General features: G+C 43.7%; 1 protein-coding gene across 1 annotated transcript in view; it reads left to right on the plus strand.

The window, feature by feature from the left end:
* Positions 1 to 22,423, plus strand: part of LOC143942188 (uncharacterized) — a 107,982-nt gene that overhangs the window by 23,473 nt on the left and 62,086 nt on the right. Inside the window, exons 7-9 of the mRNA XM_077463443.1 lie at positions 644 to 808; positions 2,185 to 2,349; positions 4,790 to 4,812. Coding sequence (XP_077319569.1) covers positions 644 to 808; positions 2,185 to 2,349; positions 4,790 to 4,812 — 353 coding nt within the window. The remainder of the gene's footprint in view (positions 1 to 643; positions 809 to 2,184; positions 2,350 to 4,789; positions 4,813 to 22,423) is intronic.

The raw sequence follows: 22,423 nt of genomic DNA on the forward strand, positions 1-22,423 counted from the left end.
GCAAGGGGGGCTGGAGAGCACTGGGGGCCGAAGGGCATGGGGGGCTGGAGAGCACAGGTGGGTCAGAGAGAACAGGGGGATGTCGGAGAGCACTGGGGGGGCCAGAGAGCACAGGGGGATGTTTGAGAGCACCGAGGGGTCAGAAAGCACTGGGGGTGGTGGCAGAAGGAAGCTGGATAGCAGGAACGGTGCGAGTGGCTGCATATAGAAGAATCAGTCACTCCATTTTCCTCCTGCAGCCTCTGAAAGCCCGCTTCTACTCCTCTACCTACAGCAGGCTTTCAGGAAAGGAAAATGGAGAGATTGATTCTTCTATATGCAGCTGCCCACACCACTTCTCCTATCCAGGAGCACGGGGGGACCACACTCACATTCTCTCTTGTCCAGCTCTGTGGTGTGTGCAGCAGGTGTCTCCTCTAACTCCCCACTCATGGTCATGGGTCACGTGGCCCCGACAGCTAAACTGAACTGGTGGCTACGAGGGGCTGGGTGAGCGGCACTGGCTCATGGAGCAGCTCAGCTGCCTTGGGCCCTATGGCCAGTCAATAAAGAGAAATGAGCTTCATTTATGTAGAGAATAGTTACATTCATTCTTGGGGAGGGATTCATTTTATTCTGGTAACATCCTTGTCTTCTTCTACAGATTGAATAAGAATAACCTGAAAGACAGTTCTTGCCCCCACCTGGCATCTGGAATAAGAAATAACCAGACACTGAGGAAGCTGAGCCTGTCTGGGAACAATCTGGAGGGTCCTCATTTCAGGGATCTGATGGAAGCTCTGCCAACAAGCCAGATAGAGGAATTACGGTGAGTATAACAGGACTGACTGAGACAATAATATTCTAGGACAGTTTAAAATGCAGTTGTTTAAATCGTATTACACTCTGGTATAATCTATAAAATAGACTTTGTCTAAAGCTCACCACACATGGTACAGTCTGAATGTGCAGTTTTTATATCTACTGTCAGCCAAGTAGTGCATAGCCCGGCCTGATTGGATACAAATTGACTAAATAGTTTGTGTGGGTGTAGCTCTAGCTATGACTAAGCACCCCATAGTGGTGTGAAACATGTCAGCTTTTCATTGATCCTGTGCCTCTGATGTTTTTGTACCAGAATCATTTTTAAGCTGTCTTCAATAAAGGTGTCAACAGAGTGCGGCCATCCAGCCCTTTGTTCAATTCATGGTCTAATAAAAATGATTCCAATAAAGAGAAATTAGCTTTATTCATGTAGAGAATAGTTACATTCATTCCTGGGAAATTTTTCTTTTCTTTTGGTAACAGTGTTGGCAGTTGCAGTTAGCTTGTCTGGCACTAGATGTCTCTGTTTCCAATATAGTATAGTAGAGGGAATTTTGTAATTGGGTGTTAAGTCCCTTTCTAGGAAATTCCCTTTTCAGTGATGTAATTGGTGGAGTCAGTGCCCATATATATTCCAGTATGGGAGGAGCTGGGTTGAGTTGGGGCAAGGTAACCAAACACCCCAGAGATATTTGATGTAGTTGGCTACTGTTCCAGGGTCCATAAGAAGCCTGAAACCTTAGGTACAGAACTCAGAAGGCACAGCTGACTTGACTCTTGACTCTTTTTGTGTTTTCTTTCTGTGGGTTTTGAATGGGATGCCTAAGGCCTTTTAGGCCAGGCCTAAGTCCTTGTATGTGAGTACTAGTGACACCTGGGGATGAGTGTACCATCCTGGGAGCATGCCCAGCTGGGCACAGCTATAGATATTGGGAGAAATTGGTATGCTAAAGAAAGAACCTTATCCTTACTCTGTGATGGAAGCTGAATGCTGTGGACTTCATGTACACGGGGAAGTGGTCCCAACTCTGTGGTGCTCCCAAGCAGAGGAGGTATAAAGGGAAAGATGGTTTACAAACTATTGTTCTGTGCATAAATGACAGCTACAGAATGTCTACGCTTATGTGTGATATTTTACACCAAATAATTTTGCTAGTGTGTCAAATGTGATGCCAAATGTCCCACAATTCCTTGCAAAGTTACAGTAAAGTGCTGGAAATGCATTTTATGTGTGGACATTCCTTTATACATACATATTAAGGCCTATGGCCAGAGATGTAGAGAGTAAGACAATAACCAGGCGTATAGCACAATATGGTAGAAGGTCCCATTAAGAAAAAATGGGTAGTGGTCCTCTTACAACATTCTTCTCTTCTCCAGTTTGTATAGAAATAAACTGACAGACAGTTCCTGCCCCCACCTGGCATCTGGAATAAGAAATAACGAGACACTGAGGACACTGGACCTGTCTGAGAATGATCTGCAAGGTCTTCATTTCAGTGATCTAAAGGAAGCTCTGAAAACAAGCCAGATAGAGAAATTACAGTGAGTATAACAGGACTGACTGAAACAATAATATTCTAGAGCAGTTAAACATTCAGTTGTTTAAATCTTAGAATCTTGCTAATAATTAATAATGTAAGCAAAATTGGTCTAATTTTTTGGACTCCCCAAGTAGCCAATCCTAGACTGTTGTTCAAATCTGGCAATAAATGGATTTAAATTTGGCCAATTTAGCAGGGATCAGCCAAATTTTGATCAGTGTGTGAGTGTCTTTGTTTAGCAGAAGTCAATCGTTGACATTTGTTGAATGGGCAAGTTCAACAAATGGCTGAATGAAAAAAAAAAACTATCTGTGGTCATCCTGTGTATGAAGATATCCTGGTCTCTACACATGGATGACAATATTGGGGGGGTCTCCTCCATTATAACATTTTTCTTAAAAATTCTATTTCCTGGAGTTTTATAAAGTGATCTAATATAAATGATTTCAATAAAAGGGAAATGAGCTCCATTCATGTAGAAAATAGTTACATTCATTCCTGGGGAGAAATTCATTTTCTGCCGGTAACATGACCCCAAATAGCATTTGGAAAAAGAAATAACCATTGAGGATGCTGAGCCTGTCCTGGAACAATCTGGAGGGTCCTCATTTCAGGGATCTGATGGAAGCTCTGACAACAAGTCGGATAGAGGAATTACAGGGAGTATGACAGGACTGACTGATACAATAATATTTACATTCAATAAGAAATAACCAGACACTGAGGACAATGGACCTGTCCTGGAACTGTCTGCAAGGTCCTAATTTCAGTGATCTGATGGAAGCTCTGGCAAAAAAGTCAATATAAACAGTGACCACAGGGTGGCAGCACAGCATTGAAGAAATAGATGAATGACAGTTTTAAACACAAATGCAACTGCTTTGCCAGTATAGCTGCTAGAAGCTGTAGAGGTTTAGATATTTTCTTTAGGTATACCAATTTCAATGATTATTGGGTGTTTTATGTACATTTTTATATGTTATGTAGAAATAAAATTATGCATGCTGATACATGGTTGAGATTTAATTAAAGTGGTTGTAAACCCTTACAACCAACTTTGACCTACAGGTAAGCCTAGATTAAGGCTTACCTGTAGGTCCAAGAAATATCTCCAAAACCTATACGGTTTAGGAGATATTTACCTGAAGACAGCCACCGCTGTCTACGGTGCATGCAGGTGCACTGGGGCAGGCCGCAGATCGCGGCGATATCCCGCGAGTGTCTGCTCCCATGCGCATGTGCGGGAGTGACGTCATCGCGGCTCCGGCCAATCACAGCGCCGGAGCCGCAAGACCCGGAAGTCGCTCCGGGATCCATGGCAGCGGCAAAGAGGAAGATGGAGGACCGCTTCGGGGGCTTTGTTCTCAGTTAAGTTATTCATAATGAGCTAGTATGCTATGCATACTACCTCATTATGTCTTTGTCTTGCAGGATTTTTTTTTTCAGGATTTTTTTTAAAAGGGTTTACAATCGCTTTAATATCTGGTGCCTTAAAAACCCAAGTGCTCAGGTATTTTGTAGTTGTAACAATTACAGAAGCTCATATCACTTAAAAGTATTTTTGAAACATTTATTAGCTAATGAATTTTGGGGGAGACCTCAATTTCCTGCTTTTGTTGCCTTAAAGTTCTTATATGGAAGAGGCCTAAGAGCAAAACAGTACTCTCATTATTTGAATTTGGAGGCCGATGGGTCATTACATTGGGAGGTGCACCATCTGTGATGACTTGTTTTCACTATATATGGATACAGTCAGTTTATAAATAAAATGTTTTATTATTCTCAGAATTAAGTACAATTATAAATTGGTGACTGATATTTGTAGTTTTATATACATTGTTCGAATTTGACATAAATGTATATGGGCAATAAATAGGATACAGACATAATTATATATGTTTATGAATTACATATATAAGGCCAGCTTGGGTCATATTTTTTTAATACACAATTTCTTGGAAGAAAAGTATCGTTGGTTGTTTTGTCATAGGAGCTAAGAACATGGCATCTCTGGCAAGACCAACAGGCATTTTCTGTAATTGTTGAAAATGGAAAAAAAAAAACTAATGCAGCCACCAAATCTGGGGACTGATATGTTGCAATATTTACAATTTTTTGGGTTTATCTGCAAAGCCCAACAATTTCCATAGGAGAGTCTTTAAAAAAAAATCTTGACAGCTCAAGTTGGCAGTTACTGTTGGTCCTCAAATTATTCCTCTTTTCTCTTATTTTCAGGGTAGTGCTTATATTCCAGTCATGCTGGAAAGTAACGCTAGGTCTTATTTTTGGGGTAGGTCTTATTTTCAGCTTGATTGACTGCTGGAGGTATACAGAAAGTTCAACAATCAGACATTTGGGAGAGGGTCCCTCCCAGAGAGTGAAGGATATGGTGTGAGAGCATTCTTCTGAGATGTGATGACCAGTTATATCCTCTATTCTAGGATCGAAGACAATAGCTTGTCAGGTGAAGCTAAGAGAAGATTTAAAACGTTGGAATGCCCCGGGACAGGACTGAAGGTTTTTACATAGTGACTTCAGAGGAAGAAGCTTTGCCACAGATGTGAATCGAGCCAGAACTTTGCTCTGGATGAGGAGAATGAAATTCAGAAATGGCCCAAGAGGAGAATGAATCATCATAGTTGAGCTGCTAATACATATAAGATACAAAGAATGTTCAATATTTTTCAGTCTTTAGCCGCTTGCCGACCGCCGCCTGTATATTTACATTGACAGAATGGCACAGCTGAGCAAATGGGCGTACCTGTATATCCCTTTAAATTTGCCACCGTGCCACCGTGCCATCGCATGCGCACAACCGCCGCGAGCTCCACGAGTAGGATAGCGGGTCCCGCGGACTCGATGTCCACGGGGTTACCCGCGATTGTCTCACAGAGAGGAAGAACGGGGAAATGCTAATGTAAACAAGCATTTCCCCGTTCTGCCTAGTGACTCTGTCACTGATCACCGCTCCCTGCATTCGGGAGCAGTGATCAGTGATGTGTCACACGTAGCCCCTCCCCCCCACAGTTAGAATCACTCCCTAGGACATACTTAACCCCTACACTGCCACCTAGTTAACCCCTTCACTGCCAGTCACATTTACACAGTAATCAATGCATTTTTAATCGCACTGATTGCTGTATAAATGTCCCAAAATTGTACGATGTGTCCGCCATAATGTTGCAGTCATGATAAAAATGATTGCCGCCATTACTAGTAAAAAAATAAAATATTAATAAAAATGCCATAAAACTATCCCTTATTTTGTAGACGCTATAACTTTTGCTCAAACCAATCAATATACGCTCATTGAGATTTTTTTTTAACAAAAATATGTAGAAGAATACGCATCGGCCTAAACTGAGGAAAAAAATTATTTTTTTATATATTTTTGGGGGATATTTACTATAGCAAAAAGTAAAAAAACTTGTTTTTTTTTCAAAACGTTCACTTTTTTTTGTTTATAGCGCAAAAAATAAAAACGGCAGAGGGGATTAAATACCATCAAAAGAAAGCTCTGTTTGTGGAAAAAAAAGGATGTCAGTTTTGCTTAGGAGCCATGTCGTACGACCACGCAATTGTCAGTTAAATTGACGCAGTGCCGAATCGCAAAAAAGCGCTCTGGTCTTTGGCCAGCCAAATGGCCGGGGGGCTGAAGTGGTTAATACTGCAGAGCATGGGTTAATGGCACATGCCAGTCTAACATGTTACCAGCGGATTGTCGAAAAAACAAAGGTGGTACCAATATGAAAAAAATGGCTGAGATATATATATGGAAACTATAGTCCATAAGATTAGAAATAACTGTCTGGCTATAACAGGGCTAACTTCTTTGAGAACTCTGGGGTGTAAGCCATCTTGTCCTGGTGATTTATTCAAATTTAGTTGTTCAAGTCTTTTTTTAACTCTGGCTTCTCTAAGCCACAAGGGTATTTTCCATGTTTCAAAATGCCCTGACCTCAACTTTTTACTATTTATATTTTTTATACTATTTATATATATTTTTAAATTTTTTAAGGGATTTTTTACTCTCCTCCACTATGTGTCTCTCATGGTCTATTTTAGCAGCGCTGATCACACTTTTACATTTCTAATTGTGACTTTGCAGTACTGGAATGCCGACAGAGTCCCCCTTGGCCTTATATTTTTAAAGGCCATTTTTTTTTCTAATGAATATGCCTTTTTACACTAGAATTTAGTTCTTTTATATTTGTTGCCCATTGAAAATGCCATCATTTAAAGCGGCATTAAGCCCAAAACCACAAATGTGATGTTACACATTTGCAACCATTAGATGTAGTAGCTGTATTCGTTTTTTTTCTTTTTTTAGTATTTGTCTCCTCTGTCTTCACCTGGTGATCTGACTAGGAACACACCTCTTGTATTAGAGTGCCCTCACTCTGGATGACGGTGCACAGGGGATCACCTTTGGACAGCAGCATTGTCATCCTGGGGGAGAGGAGTGTTGGATGTACTAGCAGATTTAGATATATTAGCAAACTGAAACCATACTATAGCTAACACTACAGTTAGATGAGCAGTTATAGCAACAGTTTTGTTTTCTTTTGGGATGAAGGTTTTACATGAATAAATAGAGACTGATCATTGTATGCACCATAAGTCAGTCGTAAATGGTTTGATTCAACACCCTAACTGCTACATTTGCAAGAGAGCTTGTTCTGTTCAAAAATAAGACTTCCTGGCTGGATTATCATGAAAATAAGGGAAATAAAGTCTAAAAAAAGGCTAACAATTGCAGCCAGTACATTTAAGAATTGGTAAGCTTCATTTTAATAAATGTTTGCTTTTGGGTTTAATACTTCTTTAATACGTTCTTAAAGCACTTCCGTTTTCCTCTGTGTTCTTTTTTTCTAGAATTTGATCCAATTTTATGCAGTGTAGTATAGAAATGCAGTTTAGTAAAGTTAGCACTTTTGAAATGCACTGTTCTTGTTCTTTTATTCCCATGATTTATGGAGAAAGTAATTACTCTGTGATCACTGTTTCCTAAGTTATCCTTTACTTCCACATTTGCAAATTGAGATGTGTGTTGCTTGTAATTAGTATGTCCAGCAGAGCAGTAATTATAATTGGGGCGTGCAACAACTAACACATTAAATTGTCCTGCATGTCCCGTTTCTGGGCCGCTTGCCCCCCGCTCTGTTCTACACCTACCCTGTCCAACGACCCCCCATCCACCACCACATTGTTGTGTATGTTATGTTTTTGTTTTTTTAATATTTTTTCCTCCCCCCATTCTGCGGACAACTCCCCTTCCCTCTTGTCTGCCTTAACAACTGGGTCCCAAAGCTCGGGCATAGCGCACCGCGTCTGGTGGGTTGGTGTCAGTTTATAATCTATACCTTCATAACATATGTTTTATTATGTACATTTACGTAATGTTTATGTATATCTTATGTTTAATGTCCATATCCCCTGCATGGGAATTTGTTATCTGGTTTCCCTCTTTTCATAGCTCAATAAAAAACATTGTACCAGAAATTGTCCTGCAAGACATTCAAGAAATCATGAGCCTTAAATGAGTGAGTTAGCAGTATAGTCAGTGTTTATCCGGCGCTCCAAATGGAGTAATCCTTAGGGATATAGATAGTCTGTGGCTGTAATAGCTGGATGGTGAGGTATCCATAGGTTGGGTGGTTGGGAAAGAAAGGGATATTAAGAGCTAAAAAGAAAGGCACCCATCCTTTAGAGTGTGTCCAGAACTCTGCAGGACATGTAAGGAAAAAACAGGGAGGGGGGGCGCCGACATTGTAGTATTAAAATGATGAATTTTATAGGATAAAATTAAAAACACTTACAAGATGATAGAAGATGCACGCTGGTCAAAGTAAAGTGCAATCCTGGCATTCCACATGGCTCTGTGGGTCCCACCACTGTTTCGGATAGCTGGAAAGGATTGAGCAGCTGGCTGGAATGGATCACAGTGTTTCTCCGTCATTTTAATACTACACTCAGGTTGGCGCCTTCCCCTCCCTGTTTTTTCCTTAAAGCAGAGTTCCACCCAAAAATGGAACCTCCACTTTAAGCACTCCTCGCCGCCTTACATGCCACATTTTTTTGGGGGGGAGTGGGGGCTTTGTTAGGAGGGGGACTTCCTGTCCCACTTCCTCCTTTCACCCAGGGACCACCAAGGCAATCTCCTGGGACACGTGACAGGTCCCAGGAGATCGCCTGTCCACTCCGGAAGTGCAACGCTACTCGCGCATGCGCCATGCGTGCCCGGCCGTGAAGCCAAAAGCTGTCATGTCCGGGTGCCCAGAGTGGCACTGGAGGAGCCGGCGGAGCGGAGGGGGGTGCTCCATTCAGCCACATCGCTGGACCATGGAACTGGTAAATGTCCGTTTATTAAAAGTCAGCAACTACACTTTTTGTAGCTGCTGACTTTTAATGAACATAAAAAGCCTGGAACTCCACTTTAAATGAGTGAGTAGTTCTGCCTGGCCAGTCTACAGGGTATATCCAAATAATGAATGGCCCTCTTGTTCATAACATTGCCCTGCCTCACCGCCATTTCTAACAATGAGAGAAGATCAGTTCCTTCTTCATCCTTCAGATAAGGGGGCCTGTAGCATACACCCATAATTCATTTCTTGTTTGTTTCTTCCTTTTGAAGTTCCAGCCACGAGGATTCCACATCCTCCCTTTCCCCATTAGCAATGCCATCCCTTAGGCTGCTTTCACACTGAGAAGCACTAGGAGTCGGGGGTAAAGCGCCGCTGTTTTTAAGGTTTTTTCTTTTTGCGGCGCTATTCGGCCTCTAGCGGTGCCCTTTTAACCCCCCTAGTGGCCGAAAAAAGGTAAAAAAAGGCTTAAAAAGTGCCGTTGCATTGATTGCAATGGGCAGGGGCACTTTAGGAGTGGTGTATACACCACTCCTACAGCGCTGCAAAGACGTGGCTAGCAGAACTTTTTTTACCGTCCTCGGACAACAGACAACCCGTTTGCATTAAAATGGCTTATGTACAGGCAAAGTCTACAGCACTGTACAATATATAGATAGACCACATTCCTTCTAATATTATATGTTATGTGGACCGCGGTACAGAGAGTAATTTGGTTCAAGAAGGTCTGAGTGACATTGAAACTCAAAACAGGGATGAACCAGAACAAAATATGGAGGAATCCCAGCTTTTTGTTCATGAAGAAGAAGAACAGGCCTGTTTACCAAGTAAACCAACACATGGACCCAAATCACAAGCACTCACAAAAAGAGGTCTTCACAGGACTGGCTGATTTTTCTTCCCTTGTCACAAAACTTAGCCCTTGTACACACAGTCGGAGATTCCGACGGAATTTGTCTTATAGGACCGTTTTGTCGGATAATCCGACTGTGTGTGGTCTCCATCGGACTGTTACTGATACTCCGACGGACCAAGTTTTCCAAGTTGTCCATAAAATTTTCCGACAAAATGCTCCGATTGGACATACTCCGATCATGTGTAGTCTACTCCAACGGACAAAGTGCCATGCATGCTCAGATCAAATTCCTAGACCAAAGCTATTGGCTACTAGCCTAAACGTAGTCCCGTCGTAACGAAATAACGTCATCACCTTATGTACATTTTCCGACAACTTTGTCCGACTGTGTGTGTGCAACAGTTTCGGACAAAATCCGTCGGACAAAATCCAACGGATTTGGTTGTCAGAATGTCCGACCCGTGTGTACAAGGGCTTATGGGCACACTGGAGTGGGGGCAGATGGAGTGCCATAAATTTGCTAAGAGTCTAGTTCCTCAAATGAAAAAGGTGCAGTCGGATATGGTGGCCAAAATGAGGTTCCAATTAATACAAGTCATTTTATCATTTTGGCAAAAGACACCTGTTCCTAACATGACCAGCTATGTTACCATTACTCTGCTCCATATGACCCTCAAAATCCAAATTTTCCTGTCCAATCTGTTCAACCTCTGCATACAGGAACCTCCACACATTACAGTGTTCCACGATATCAGAGACAATTCTCACCTCTATGGACTACCACCAGCAAATTACCCACAAATGTGTTCTGTGCGGTCAAAACGGTAGCACAATAACATCATCACTCATGCCATCTCCAGCTTCACAGTTTACATTTCACCTCTATCCCAGGCCCATATCACAGCACTACCTCTGAGAAATTTAAAACAGCCGTCTATATAAAATGTATTAAAACACCAGATGGACCAATGGTATCTGACATGAAGCGTGGCGATGAATACAATTTACTATCTCCAGTTTTGCGATGTCCCAATAGCAATAAAAACATAATGTGTTTTTTTATATATATTTAATATCCATTGATCTATATGTGTGACAAACAAATATTAATTAATATTAAATATTAAATTAATATTAATAGTTATTAAATTAAATATTAAAATGTTAAAATATTTGCTCGCCAAAAAAAAAAGTTAAATTGTCATTCTAGTTGTTCACTTGACCATCACTTTATTTTTTACACAGGTCTCATCATTATTACACATATCTGTATACTATTTATGATTGAAAGTGTCCTCCGCGCTACTATGAGTAAATAAAAAATGTGTCTATTATACAGAAATGCGTGATTATTATTGTGTAAAACCAGCAGCAAAACCTAAAAGTGTTCACAATACACCAAGCTAAAAGTAAATAATAAAATGATCTTGCACAGTCATATAAAATCACCCAAAACACTATATAAACACTACAGTATACAATTCCTCAATGTGTAAGTACATAAAGTGCAAATAAAGTGCAAATAAATGATATAAAGTGCACCAATGTAAAGTGCAAAGTGAAATATCTCCAAAGAGATGTGCACCACATATAGGTCACTCCACTAAGTGGGTGAACTACAAATGAGGAAAATACGAGAACAATGAATGGGGGGACAATGAATTATCCTTGTCCTTCAAGGAGAGTAAAGTTCAAAACAGTGAAAATATGAAAGTTGGCTTAGTGAAGAAATGGAAAACAAAGTTCATGAGCAACTCCACAGGTGGTCTCCTTATGGCAGTGGTCTCACAGAACTCTGACCTCATAAATGTGAAGAAATCAGCATCATCAGATATCACCAGGTAAGTTGGTCTTTCTGCAGCCTCCAGATAGAACCTAGTCAGACTCTGATACATAGACCATGGCGCTAGCAGCTTCTCCTCAATCTCTATTTTTCTCCATGTAGCTATCCTAATATACTCCGGTATAATATAGGCAATACAATGGTGGAAAAAAAAAGAAAAATGCCTCCAATTGTATGTTAAGATAAGCTATGGATTTATTTATTAAAAGGGAGGGCCAGCTGTAGCTGCTGACTTTTAATAAGCAGACTTACCTGTCCAGGGCGCCCGCGATTTTGGCCATCCGAGGCCGACCCATCCCGAGGCCGACCCATCCCTCGGCTCTCGGGTCCCGGCATCGGAACAGGCAGTGGAGCCTTGCGTCTTTACTGCCCATTTCCTACTGTGCATGCGTGAGTCGCACAGCGCTTTGTGAATGGGGCTCGCTGTGTTTTTTTTTGTTTAAAAACCACAGAGGTGATCAAATACCACCCAAAGAACTTCCTTTTTCTAGTCCCATCATATGTCATCGAGTTAAACGATTGGACTTTGGTGGTGTTTCAGCGGAACTCCATCGAAAAGTCCATCGAAAAGTCCGTCAGAGTTCATTCCGACGGAAAGTCCGGTCGTGTGTACGCGCCATTACTCTTATGCTGTGTACACACGAATTTGCGACAGCAAATGTTCGATGGGAGCTTGTTGTCGGAAAATTCTGTAGGCTCCATCGGACGTTTGCTGTCGGAATTTCCAACAACAAAAGTTTGAGAGCTGGTTATTGTTGGAAATTCCAAGCGTGTGTACACATTTCATACGCACAAAATTCCACGCATGCTCGGAATCAAGCAGAAGAGCCGCACGGCTATTGAACTTCATTTTTCTTGGCTCGTCATACATGTTGTACGTCAACGCGTTCTTGGCATTTGCAATTTCCGGACAACATTTGTGTGACCGTGTGTATGCAAGACGAGTTTGAGCCAACATCGAAAAAATCCCTGGTTTTGTTGGTGGAGTGTCCGATCGCGTGTACGCGGCATTACACCCAGCAGTGTCGTGTTCCTTCAGCTCAGGCTATGCTTGTGTACTTCACCTCAGGCTGTACAATTTCTGTCCTATGGCAGCTTGGATATCCTTGGCTTCTTTCAGTGTTGGTCATTGTGAGTTCAGTAGTGTGACGGGAGTCACTTTTGGGCACAGGGTGACTGAGAAAATATATTGGATTACCTAAAATGGGAAAATAATATTTATCTTATATTATCATATATCTCCCAGGATATATGTAAAGACTATTCTTGGTTTGTTTGATTCTGAACTCAACATGTTAATTGAAAGAGCTGATCACATTGGCCTCTGTACAATGTAGGAGACGGGCCGACTCCTAGAGGAGCTCCGGCTGTTGTGAGAATGTCCTATGTTTAAACTTATGATAATGTATCATCTACTGTGTGAAGCTCGGTGACAACAAGTCTGACCTGTAGTGAAATCGTGATTTATCATAACAATGACCATGCTGCTTAAAGTGGTTGTAAAGCCTTATAAACCACTTTGACCTAGATTAAGGCTTACCTGTAGGTCCAAGAAATATCTCCTAAACCTACACGGTTTAGGAGATATTTGCAAAATTTGCCATATTGCAAATATTTGCCAAAAAGACAGGCGTAGACGGGCACCGTTGTCTACAGCGCATGCGCAGTAGACAGCGGCGCGCAGGTGCATGCGCCATAGACAGCGGCGCGCAGGCGCACTGAGCATGCCGCTGCTAATGGCGATATGCCGTTAGTGGAGGCTGCCGTGCGCATGCGTGGGAGTGATTCACGGCTCCGGCCAATCACAGTGCCAGAGCCACGATAACGGGAAAGAAGATGGATGCTCCGTAGAAGCGGGGACAGGGGTGACATCGCTGGCTCCTGTGTCAGGTAAGTGACACATAATGGGTTACTTTGCGATGCAAAGTAGCTCATTATGCTCTACCTTTACAGGGAAACAAAGTGGAAGTAAATCCATCAGGGTTTACTTACTCTTTAAAGGGGTTAGTTAATGAGCTCATGTTAATTAGGTATCTGGTCACAGGTGTATTTTCAGAATAATATGAGCAGGTGGTATACACCTCCTCTTTTTACTGTATGTAAAGACTTGTAGTCTTTTCAATAAAAGTCATTCCTGTTTGACCCTCAAGACAGAGCCTTGTCTCGTACTTGGGGGAGAATTGTTCAGCTGATTGGAGTATTCGGAAATGGAATGCCCTAAACGGCTTTAACCCCTTTCATACTCGGGGTGTCGTTACAAGTAGTCCCACCACTTTGTTAGCCTGTCAGCGAAATTTGGCTGTACGCAGAGCACACAGCCAAAGCTCCTGTTTCTAAAAATAATAACATTTTGTCTAAATTATATAATACCTTACCTTTCAACCCACTCATCCAAATAAACAGACATTCTTACGTTCTCAGTTCCAACAGCACGACTTCCCCTGCGGGTAGTCAGCCTGGTTCTTTTATTTACACATAAACAGGAAGCCACACTCTGGAGGGTTTTCCTCCGACAGCTAAAATCCTCCTATACAGTTTGTGACCTCACAGGAAAATTAACAACACAGGATGTTAATGACCAAATAAAGACATGACACAGAAAAAAAATGAATTTATACAATAACCAATGAATGATGACTACAATTCTGTTGATAGAAATCCTTAATTGGGCGGCACAGTGGTGTAGTGGTTAGCACTCTCACCTAGCAGTAAGAAGGGTCACTGGTTCAAATCTCAACCACAACTCTACCTGCCTGGAGTTTGCATGTTCTCCCTGTGCCTGCATGGGTTTCCTCCGGGTACTCCGGTTTCCTCCCACACTCCAAAGACATGCAAGTAGGTTAATTGGCTTCTGTCCAAAATTGGCCCTAGTATGTGAATGGGGACCTTGGATTGTGGGTTCCTTGAGGGTAGGGACCAATGTAAGTGTGTAATGTACAGGGATAGGGACAATTGTAGACACTCAGGTTGAACTGGGTGGACTGATGTCTTTATTCAACCTAACTAACTATGAAACTATGAATATACATTGTTTCAGAAAACAATGTATACCTGGATTATGCTACTCTTCCTTGTGAATGGAAGGTTATCTGCAGATGCATGCTGCGAATCCCGACATGTGCTGATCAGACACAGCAGAGACAATGAGCATACATTGGCCCATAACCGATCTTTGCAGAGCAAACATATCCCCTCAGACGACCGTCTGTGTAATGCACGGGGGCCCTTTCGCTGGCGGACATACCCCCACTCTGCAAACACCTCTCTCCAAACAACAGGAAGTTTACCACTACCTAACAGGTCTCAACGAGCCTCAGTCTGCCCCAGTCAGCTCTTTACAGCGGGCTGGGGGAGAACGAAAACTGGGGGGACTCTTATGACAATACATATTAAAATACATCCAATACATCTTCATAAAATTTAACTTCTGGTCAAAGAAGCACCAACGGTACTCTTGAGGGACTACATGGGGCAGTGAAAGAGGTACGTAAAGTTTTTAATGGTTGGAAGGAAGGAGATAAGGAGGAGTCAGAACTGTGATAATAAATTGAAGGAGGATCTTTGGTAGATCTACAGAACAAGAAGAATGTAGTCTTTCCTGTTTGAAGCTGAATGCATCATAATCAATGCCTCCAATGCACACAAACTTCTCCAAGGTTACTGTATTCTGCAGCCCGAATGTCTACTAAGCAATAAGTCTGAGCTGGAAGGTAAGGCTAAATGTTACCTTATATAACTGATGGGGTATTACATGATTCATGGTGGATCATCCAGATGTGTAATAAGAGGGATCTGTATGGTATAGAATCACTCTGTATATATATATATATATATATATATATATATATATAAGCGCAGGCTTACTAAACTACAATCTGTTTTCTTCTACTTCAATTCATTTTCCTGTCCCAGTACTTTTATGACATGCTTTGTAGTTTTTGTACCTTTCACCCTCATATAAAGTATGAGCTCTGCTGGGAAGGAAAAGCTGACTTTTTCATTTGACCTTTAAATTGAACTGTTGCAGAAGTATAATTATAATTTAAGTGGTCTTAAAACCTAAAGCCGCGTACACGCGACCGGTTTTCCCATCGGAATAAACTTTGAAGGTTTTTTCCCGACGGAGTTCCGATGGAGTTCCTCTGAAACTGTCTTGCCTACACACGATCCCACCAAAGTCCGACGGTCAAGAAACGCGGTGTCGTACAACATGTACGACGGGACTAGAAAAAGCAAGTTCAATAGCCAGTAGCCAATAGCTTCCGTCTCGTACTCGCTTCAGAGCATGCGTTGTTTTTTGGTCCGTCGGAACAGCATACAGACGAGCGGTTTTCCCGTTAGGAATTGGTTCCGTCGGAAATATTTATTTTAAATTAGAACATGTTCTATTTCTAGGTCCGTCAGAATTTTCGAAAAAAAAAAAAGTCTGATGAGGCACACACACGATCGGAATATACGATGAAAAGATTCCATCAGACTTTTTCTGTTGGACATTCCGCTCGTGTGTACGCTGCTCAGTTCACACAGCCATGACCTGAAAGTCACGTGACTTTGCCAGGGGACTTAAGTGCGACTTGAAGCAACTTGCAGCAACTTTAGAAATGCCTAGGTAATCTTTATGTAATGTCAGATCGACATCCCATCAATTAAGATGAGGATCCGATTCGGAGGCGACGTCCATTAGCCACTTGCCGTCCGGCTCACGCCGCTATATGTCGGCGAAGCCACGCGTTACCGCGGATCGCCCTACGGGAATGTCTTCACCTTTAAGAGCAGCCAAAGGCACGCACACCCGCGGCACAGTGGGGGAACACGATGTGCATGGCCGGCCACCTGCGATCGCATGCAGGAGAGCCAGAACGGGGATTTGTGTGTGTAATGGCATAACCCAAGCTAGAAACGGCACAGTGTGCCCTTTCTTTTTTTTTTTTTTTAAGACAATTTTTATTGAAGAAAAATAGAAGGCACAAAAGTATAAATGCGGAAATGTACAAAAGGATCCCCAACAATTGGAGAGTTCAGATGTCAATATACGTACAAATAACACATCAAAAACAAAAACAAGTAATGAGTATGACAGGGCTATACATAGAAAAAGACCCTAGTTGGGGGGGGTAAGTAGGCATTAAGAAGGGCATAAGAGGGGTTCGGAATTGTCCGCCACTTGAGACCAGGAGGATGGCTGTCTTAGTCAGGTAAGGGAATCCATCTGGGGGATACAGGCTGGGTCCAAGGAGCGAGGAGATGAATCTAAACCAACGAGAGTCCAGAGGTAGCTGATAGGATAAGTCAGATAATGAGTTTCTTAGGTCATCACGTGCAGTATCCAGACAGATCGGGCTGAGTAGGGTCTGTTTTGGTAGAGTATTGGGGGTTCGTGTTCGTGGGATATAGCTATAGGTGTGTGTGCCTGGGTCGAAACATCTGGGATTAGGAGTCTTACAGGGGAGGGGGGGGGGCAGAAGGGAGAGGTTGTAGAGGGTGTAGAAGAGAAGAGAGAGAAAGTGGTAGAAAGGAGAGGGGGGGAGAAGGAGGGTAATGGGAACTAGAGGCAAACAGGGGGAACAAAGGTACAGGGTAGATTGGAGCTGTCTGGAGTCCCCTTTCCCAAGGCCCCCGGAAGCATATAGAATGATATGTAGGACAACTTCTTATTTGCTTTTGCAGTTCGGCGACCTCAAGATTAGCAGGTACCCGGGTAAAGAAATCTGAGTAGAAAGCCTACGATGGAAAATGCCAAATGCGGATCGTGAAGCGTAACGAATGTAAAAAACATAAAATGGAAGAAGTAGAGTGTAAATTGTAAAATGTAAAATGCAAAATGCAAAATGTCCCCCTCATCACACATCCAGGTAATCGGCAGTGGTCTGAAAGTGTTTCCAACAGGCCCATTTTGTGCTAAATTTGGAAGGGGTGTCTCTGGATATATGAATCAGTTCTTCCATTTCAGCTATTTTGTTGATTCTGGAGAACCACTCTTTCAGGGTGGGAATTTCGGAAGTGCCCCAGTGAACAGGTATGCACTGTTTGGCTGCGTTGAGCATGTGCATAGCTAGAGAGCCATGGTAAGTTCGTCTCGGTAGAGACGAAAGGTGGAGAAGGCATTGGGCCGGGGTTGGGTCAATGGTATAGGTGGTAATTTGGGAAACGAGTCTGCATACTTCTCTCCAGAAATTATGTATCGAGGGGCAGGACCACCAAATGTGAAGTGGTGTACCTTTGTCTTGGTTGCACCTCCAGCAGGTGTCAGAGGTGTTGGGGGCAAATTTGCTTAGTAAAGAGGGTGTACGGTACCAACGGGATTGTATTTTATAGCCGTTTTCTTGGGTGCTGACATTCAGTGATCCCTTATGAATGGTTTGAAAAATGGCATCCCACTGGTCATCACTTATTGATATGGCGAGATCTTCCTCCCAACGTTTGCATGCTAAGGTGGAACCGGGACGCTCCCCTTCAAAAAGTAAGGAGTGGGTAAGCGCAATGAGATGTCTTTGGGGGGTGGATTGGGTGCACAGGATTTCGAACGGAGTAAGTGCCCTTGAACATTGCGAATTTGTGTCTAGTGAGCGTAGGTAATGAGCGATCAATAGGTAGGTCCAAGGAGGGATGGGTGGTTTATCCTTGTTAATAGCGATGGTCGAGGCTGGGATGAGTGACCCTTTCTCAAAAAAGTGGCTAGCGTTCAGCGTATCTCCTGGCCAATTGTCAGTCAAGAAGTCTGGGGATATGCCAGGCGGAAAATCTGGGTTGCATTTAATCGGGGTTAGGGGTCCCGGAATCGACGAGACGTTCGTGTGGGAACAGATGTGGTGGAAACATTTCAGTGTCGGGTGTATAAGTGGGTGGAGGTTGGCCGTAATAGGTACATGAGACGGTTTCATCCAAGGCAAGGAGGCAAGTGGGCGAGAGGAGAAGGAAGCCTCTAGAGAGACCCATTCTTTGTAAGGGTCGCGAACATTCCAGTCAACGATTCTAGTTAAATGGACTGCCCTATAATAGTTGAGTAGGTTTGGGAAGCCCAGACCCCCAAGGAGCTTAGGGCGTGATAGGGTCCGGAGGGAGATTCTAGGCGATCGGCCCCCCCACAAGAACTTCGAACAGATGGAATTGTATGTTTTAAAGAACGTTTGGGGAACTTGTATAGGGACCGTTTGGAGAATATATAGTAAGCGAGGTAGGATATTCATCTTGAGGACCGCGATTCTGCCGAACCAAGAGAGAGATTGTTTGTTCCAACGTTTAAGATCGTCCGTAATAGTTTGGAGGATGGGGAGGTGGTTGTTAGCATATAGGTCAGTTAACTTTCTAGAAATTTGTGTGCCCAGGTAGGTGATGGAGTCGCTCTTCCAGCTGAAGGGGAAGTTCGCTTCACATTGTGCTTGGATCTCCTCAGGTAAAGAGATGTTCAGGGCGTAAGACTTGGAAAAATTGATTTTAAGGTTAGAGATGGCTTGAAATTTCTTAAACTCTGATAGAACAATTGGGAGCGTAGTGATAGGGTTCGTGAGGAACATCAATATGTCGTCTGCGAATGCCGCATACTTACATTCTTTAAGTGGGGTAAGGACGCCCTTAATATCATTATTCAGTGAAAGGGTTTGGAGGAGGGGTTCTAGGGTTAGAATGAATAGGATCGGGGAGAGGGGGCAACCCTGCCTCGTACCGTTTCCGATGGGGAAGGCGTCTGACAGAGTACCATTGACCCGGACCCTTGCAGAAGGGGTAGAGTATAGAGACATGATCATGGACATCATGTGAGGTCCAAGGCCCAGATTGTGGAGCACTGCTTCCATGTAGTCCCACGCCACTCTGTCAAACGCCTTCTCCGCATCAAGAGACAGGAAGAAGGCCTGCTGGTCAGTTTGTGTTATCATGTGGTGAATATTAATAGATTTCAGGGTGTTGTCCCTGGCTTCCCGTCCGGGAACAAAACCTACCTGGTCTGGGGAAATGAGGGTTGGAATGAATGGAAGGAGTCTGTTGGCTAATATTTTGGCAAAAAGTTTGACGTCTACATTGAGTAGGGAGATCGGTCTGTAACTGCTCGTGATTGTTGGGTCCTTATCTGGTTTGGGTATAACGGTGATATGGGCCTCTAAGATTCCTCGGGGGAGGGATTTGGATGTGGGGACAGAATTGAAGGCCTTAAGAAAGGGGGATTGGAGTGTCTCGGAAAATAATTTGTAATATGCTGAAGTCAGGCCGTCGGGTCCAGGACTCTTGCCCGGTTTCATTTGTTTGACAGCTTGAAGCCATTCTGCCGCAGAAATTGGTGTTTCCAATGACTGGAGGGCGTCGGGGGTAACTTTTTGAAGAGGAAGCCTGGAAAGGTACGTACGGAAGTCGTGTAGACGTTTTTGGGGGTCTGGAGGGCACGGGCAGTCGGAATTAAGATTGTATAGGGAGGTATAATAGCGCTCGAATTCCCGTGCTATTTCTGCATTCGTTTCAAGGGTGGAGCCGGTAGGAGAGTGAATACGGTGTACCGTCTGTTTGGCCTTTTTTGATTTAAGCATGCGCGCCAGCAAGCGGCCTGATTTGTTAGCATGTTCATAAAAGAAATTCTGTGAGAGGGCAAAGGATTTCCTCGTCTGGTAGCCTAATATGTCTTGGATCTGGTTGCGGGTATCTATTAGTTCGGAATGGGTGTCCTCTGCTAGTGTTCTCTTATGTTTTGTTTCAAGGGATCTGAGTTTCGCAAATAGGGTTGTCAATGCGGCTGCTCTTTCTTTCTTGCGGGCAGAGGCAAGGGAGATAAACTTGCCTCTAATCACGCATTTGTGTGCCTCCCATTGCGTGAGGGGGGAGACGTCTGGGGTGTCATTGTCTAAGAAGTAGTGAGATAGACAGTCTCTAATTTCCTTAACTCTAAGTTCGTCTGTTAGGATATTCGCATCTAGTCTCCATATAGGGGTTCGTTCAAGCTTTTCAGGAAAAGTAAATAGCGCCGTGATAGGGTGGTGGTCAGAGATCGTCATGGGTTCTATAGAGGCTTTGGTTAAGTGGTGTAAGTCCTGCTGGGAGACCATGAGGTAGTCAATTCGTGAGTACCTGTTGTGAGGGGCAGAGTAGAAGGTGAAATCTTTATCTCTAGGGTGAAGCGTTCGCCATACGTCGTGTAAAAATAGATGATGGAGGCTTTTCTTGATCTGTTTGAGTGCACGGAACGGTAAGCAGGAGGTCCCGGAGGGCGTGTCTAGTAGGGGGTCTAAGGGGGCGTTAAAGTCGCCTCCAAGAATCAGCATCCCTTCAGAGAAAGAGCTAAGTTGGTGTAATGTATTTCGAAAAAAGGTTACTTGGGAGGTGTTAGGGCTGTATATGTTCGCTAACGTAATCTTCCTCTGTTTAAATGTACCCTTGAGAAATAAGAATCTGCCATTCGCATCTGCTAGAGTGTCTATAATCTGGAAGTCAAAGTGTTTGGAGAGGAGTATGGAGACTCCTTTGCTTTTAGAGGTGGGGCATGTTGCGTGAAATTCCACTGGGAAGGTGTGGTTGGACAATTTGGGGGTAGATTTAGAGCAAAAATGGGTCTCCTGCAGGAAAACAACATCTGCTTTCAGTTTCTGCATCATCAGTCGTGTCTGATGACGTTTCTCCGGGGTGTTTAATCCCTTTGCGTTTAGGGAGACAAGCTTCAAGGACAAGCTTGCTACGCGTTGTGAAGAGGGGGACATTTCGTCAGAGGTCGGAGGCAAAAGTTGTGTACAATGCTCTGAAAGGGGAGGCCCTGGGAAGGGGGAAAAGCAGCTAGAGAAGGAGAAAGAGGAAAGAGAAAAGGGGGGGAAGAAAGGCGGCTAGAGACTGGTATACAGAAGAGAGGCTCAGGTATGTGGAAAGGTAGGTAGAGGGGGTAAGGAATAAGACCGGTGGTTGGGTTGAACCAGCAACCCTCGGAGGACCGATAAGGGCACCGGTTGGGTCAACAGTGACTACCGGCGTCTGTTGTTTGGGGGTGGCGGACGGAGTTACACGAGTTGGAAAGGGGTCCCGTCACTGCGAGACCGAAGTGAGCGAGTGGAGGCAAGTAAGGGTGGTACATGGCACGAGTTCTAAGGAGAGCCAGCAGTAATAGCTGAGAGAAATGATAATGGGGATCTGAAAAGGGTGTGGTACGGGTCGGTGGTCATTGGTGTAGTCCTGGAGTCCGGGGATTAAAATGGGCAAGGCGAATGTCTAGATAGGGTGAAACAGGGCACATTCCGGGTGGGAACAGTGGCTTAGGGGGTTCGTTGTCGGATAAGTTGTAGGCCTAGGGAGGGTTTACAGGGAAGTAGTCATGAGCTATAGGTGAAAGGGTGGGTGAAGTCCTGGCGGGGTGTCTCGGGGACATCTGAGTCCCTGGGTCCGGCTAGCGAGAGAGGAGGGTCGGGTACGTCAGGATGATAAGCATGTGGACAACGTCTGTAGAGTCAGATGTAGGTATAGGCCTGGTATAGGTCGAAAAGGTCAGGGGCAGCGAGACAGGGTGGAGTCTGGGGATGGAATGCTTCCGGACATAGTATATAGGCGGAAAGCAATCATAATCTTAAACCGTTAGACAAAAAAAAAAAATGATCCAAGGTAAAAATACAAGATGGCACAATAGAATGCTTTAACATGTGAAACAGGGGTAAGAGTAGGCACAAAAGGCAACAGTAAGTAACAGTAAATAACATGAAATGCCATATCTGGGAGACATAATAAAATCATACAACAACATCAGTAGGTACTTGCTACAACCGGAGCCGGGGGTGGCAGGGTAGCCGATCGAAAATTAACTAGGCAGCAGGTGTAGTGTGGAAGAGGGGTCCTATATATGGGGGCTGTCCCAACTCGAGACGTTGGGGGAGTTAGGTTAACTAGTCAGGCTACGGCGATGTTGCCGTAAGGGAGTGCTTCCCAGATGAGAAGGCGTGAACCTCCCTCAGTCGCTACCCCCTCTCCATGGCCCCCCCTCACAAATAAAGTGAGGATGGGGTCATGGAAGTGTGCTCCCCCCCCCCCACCCCCCAAAATTCTTGAGAATCACCTG

This window comes from Lithobates pipiens, unplaced genomic scaffold (genome assembly GCF_037356315.1).
Source record: "Lithobates pipiens isolate NorthernLeopardFrog02 unplaced genomic scaffold, aLitPip1_a1.2 Scaffold_30, whole genome shotgun sequence".
Lineage (NCBI taxonomy): Eukaryota > Metazoa > Chordata > Amphibia > Anura > Ranidae > Lithobates > Lithobates pipiens.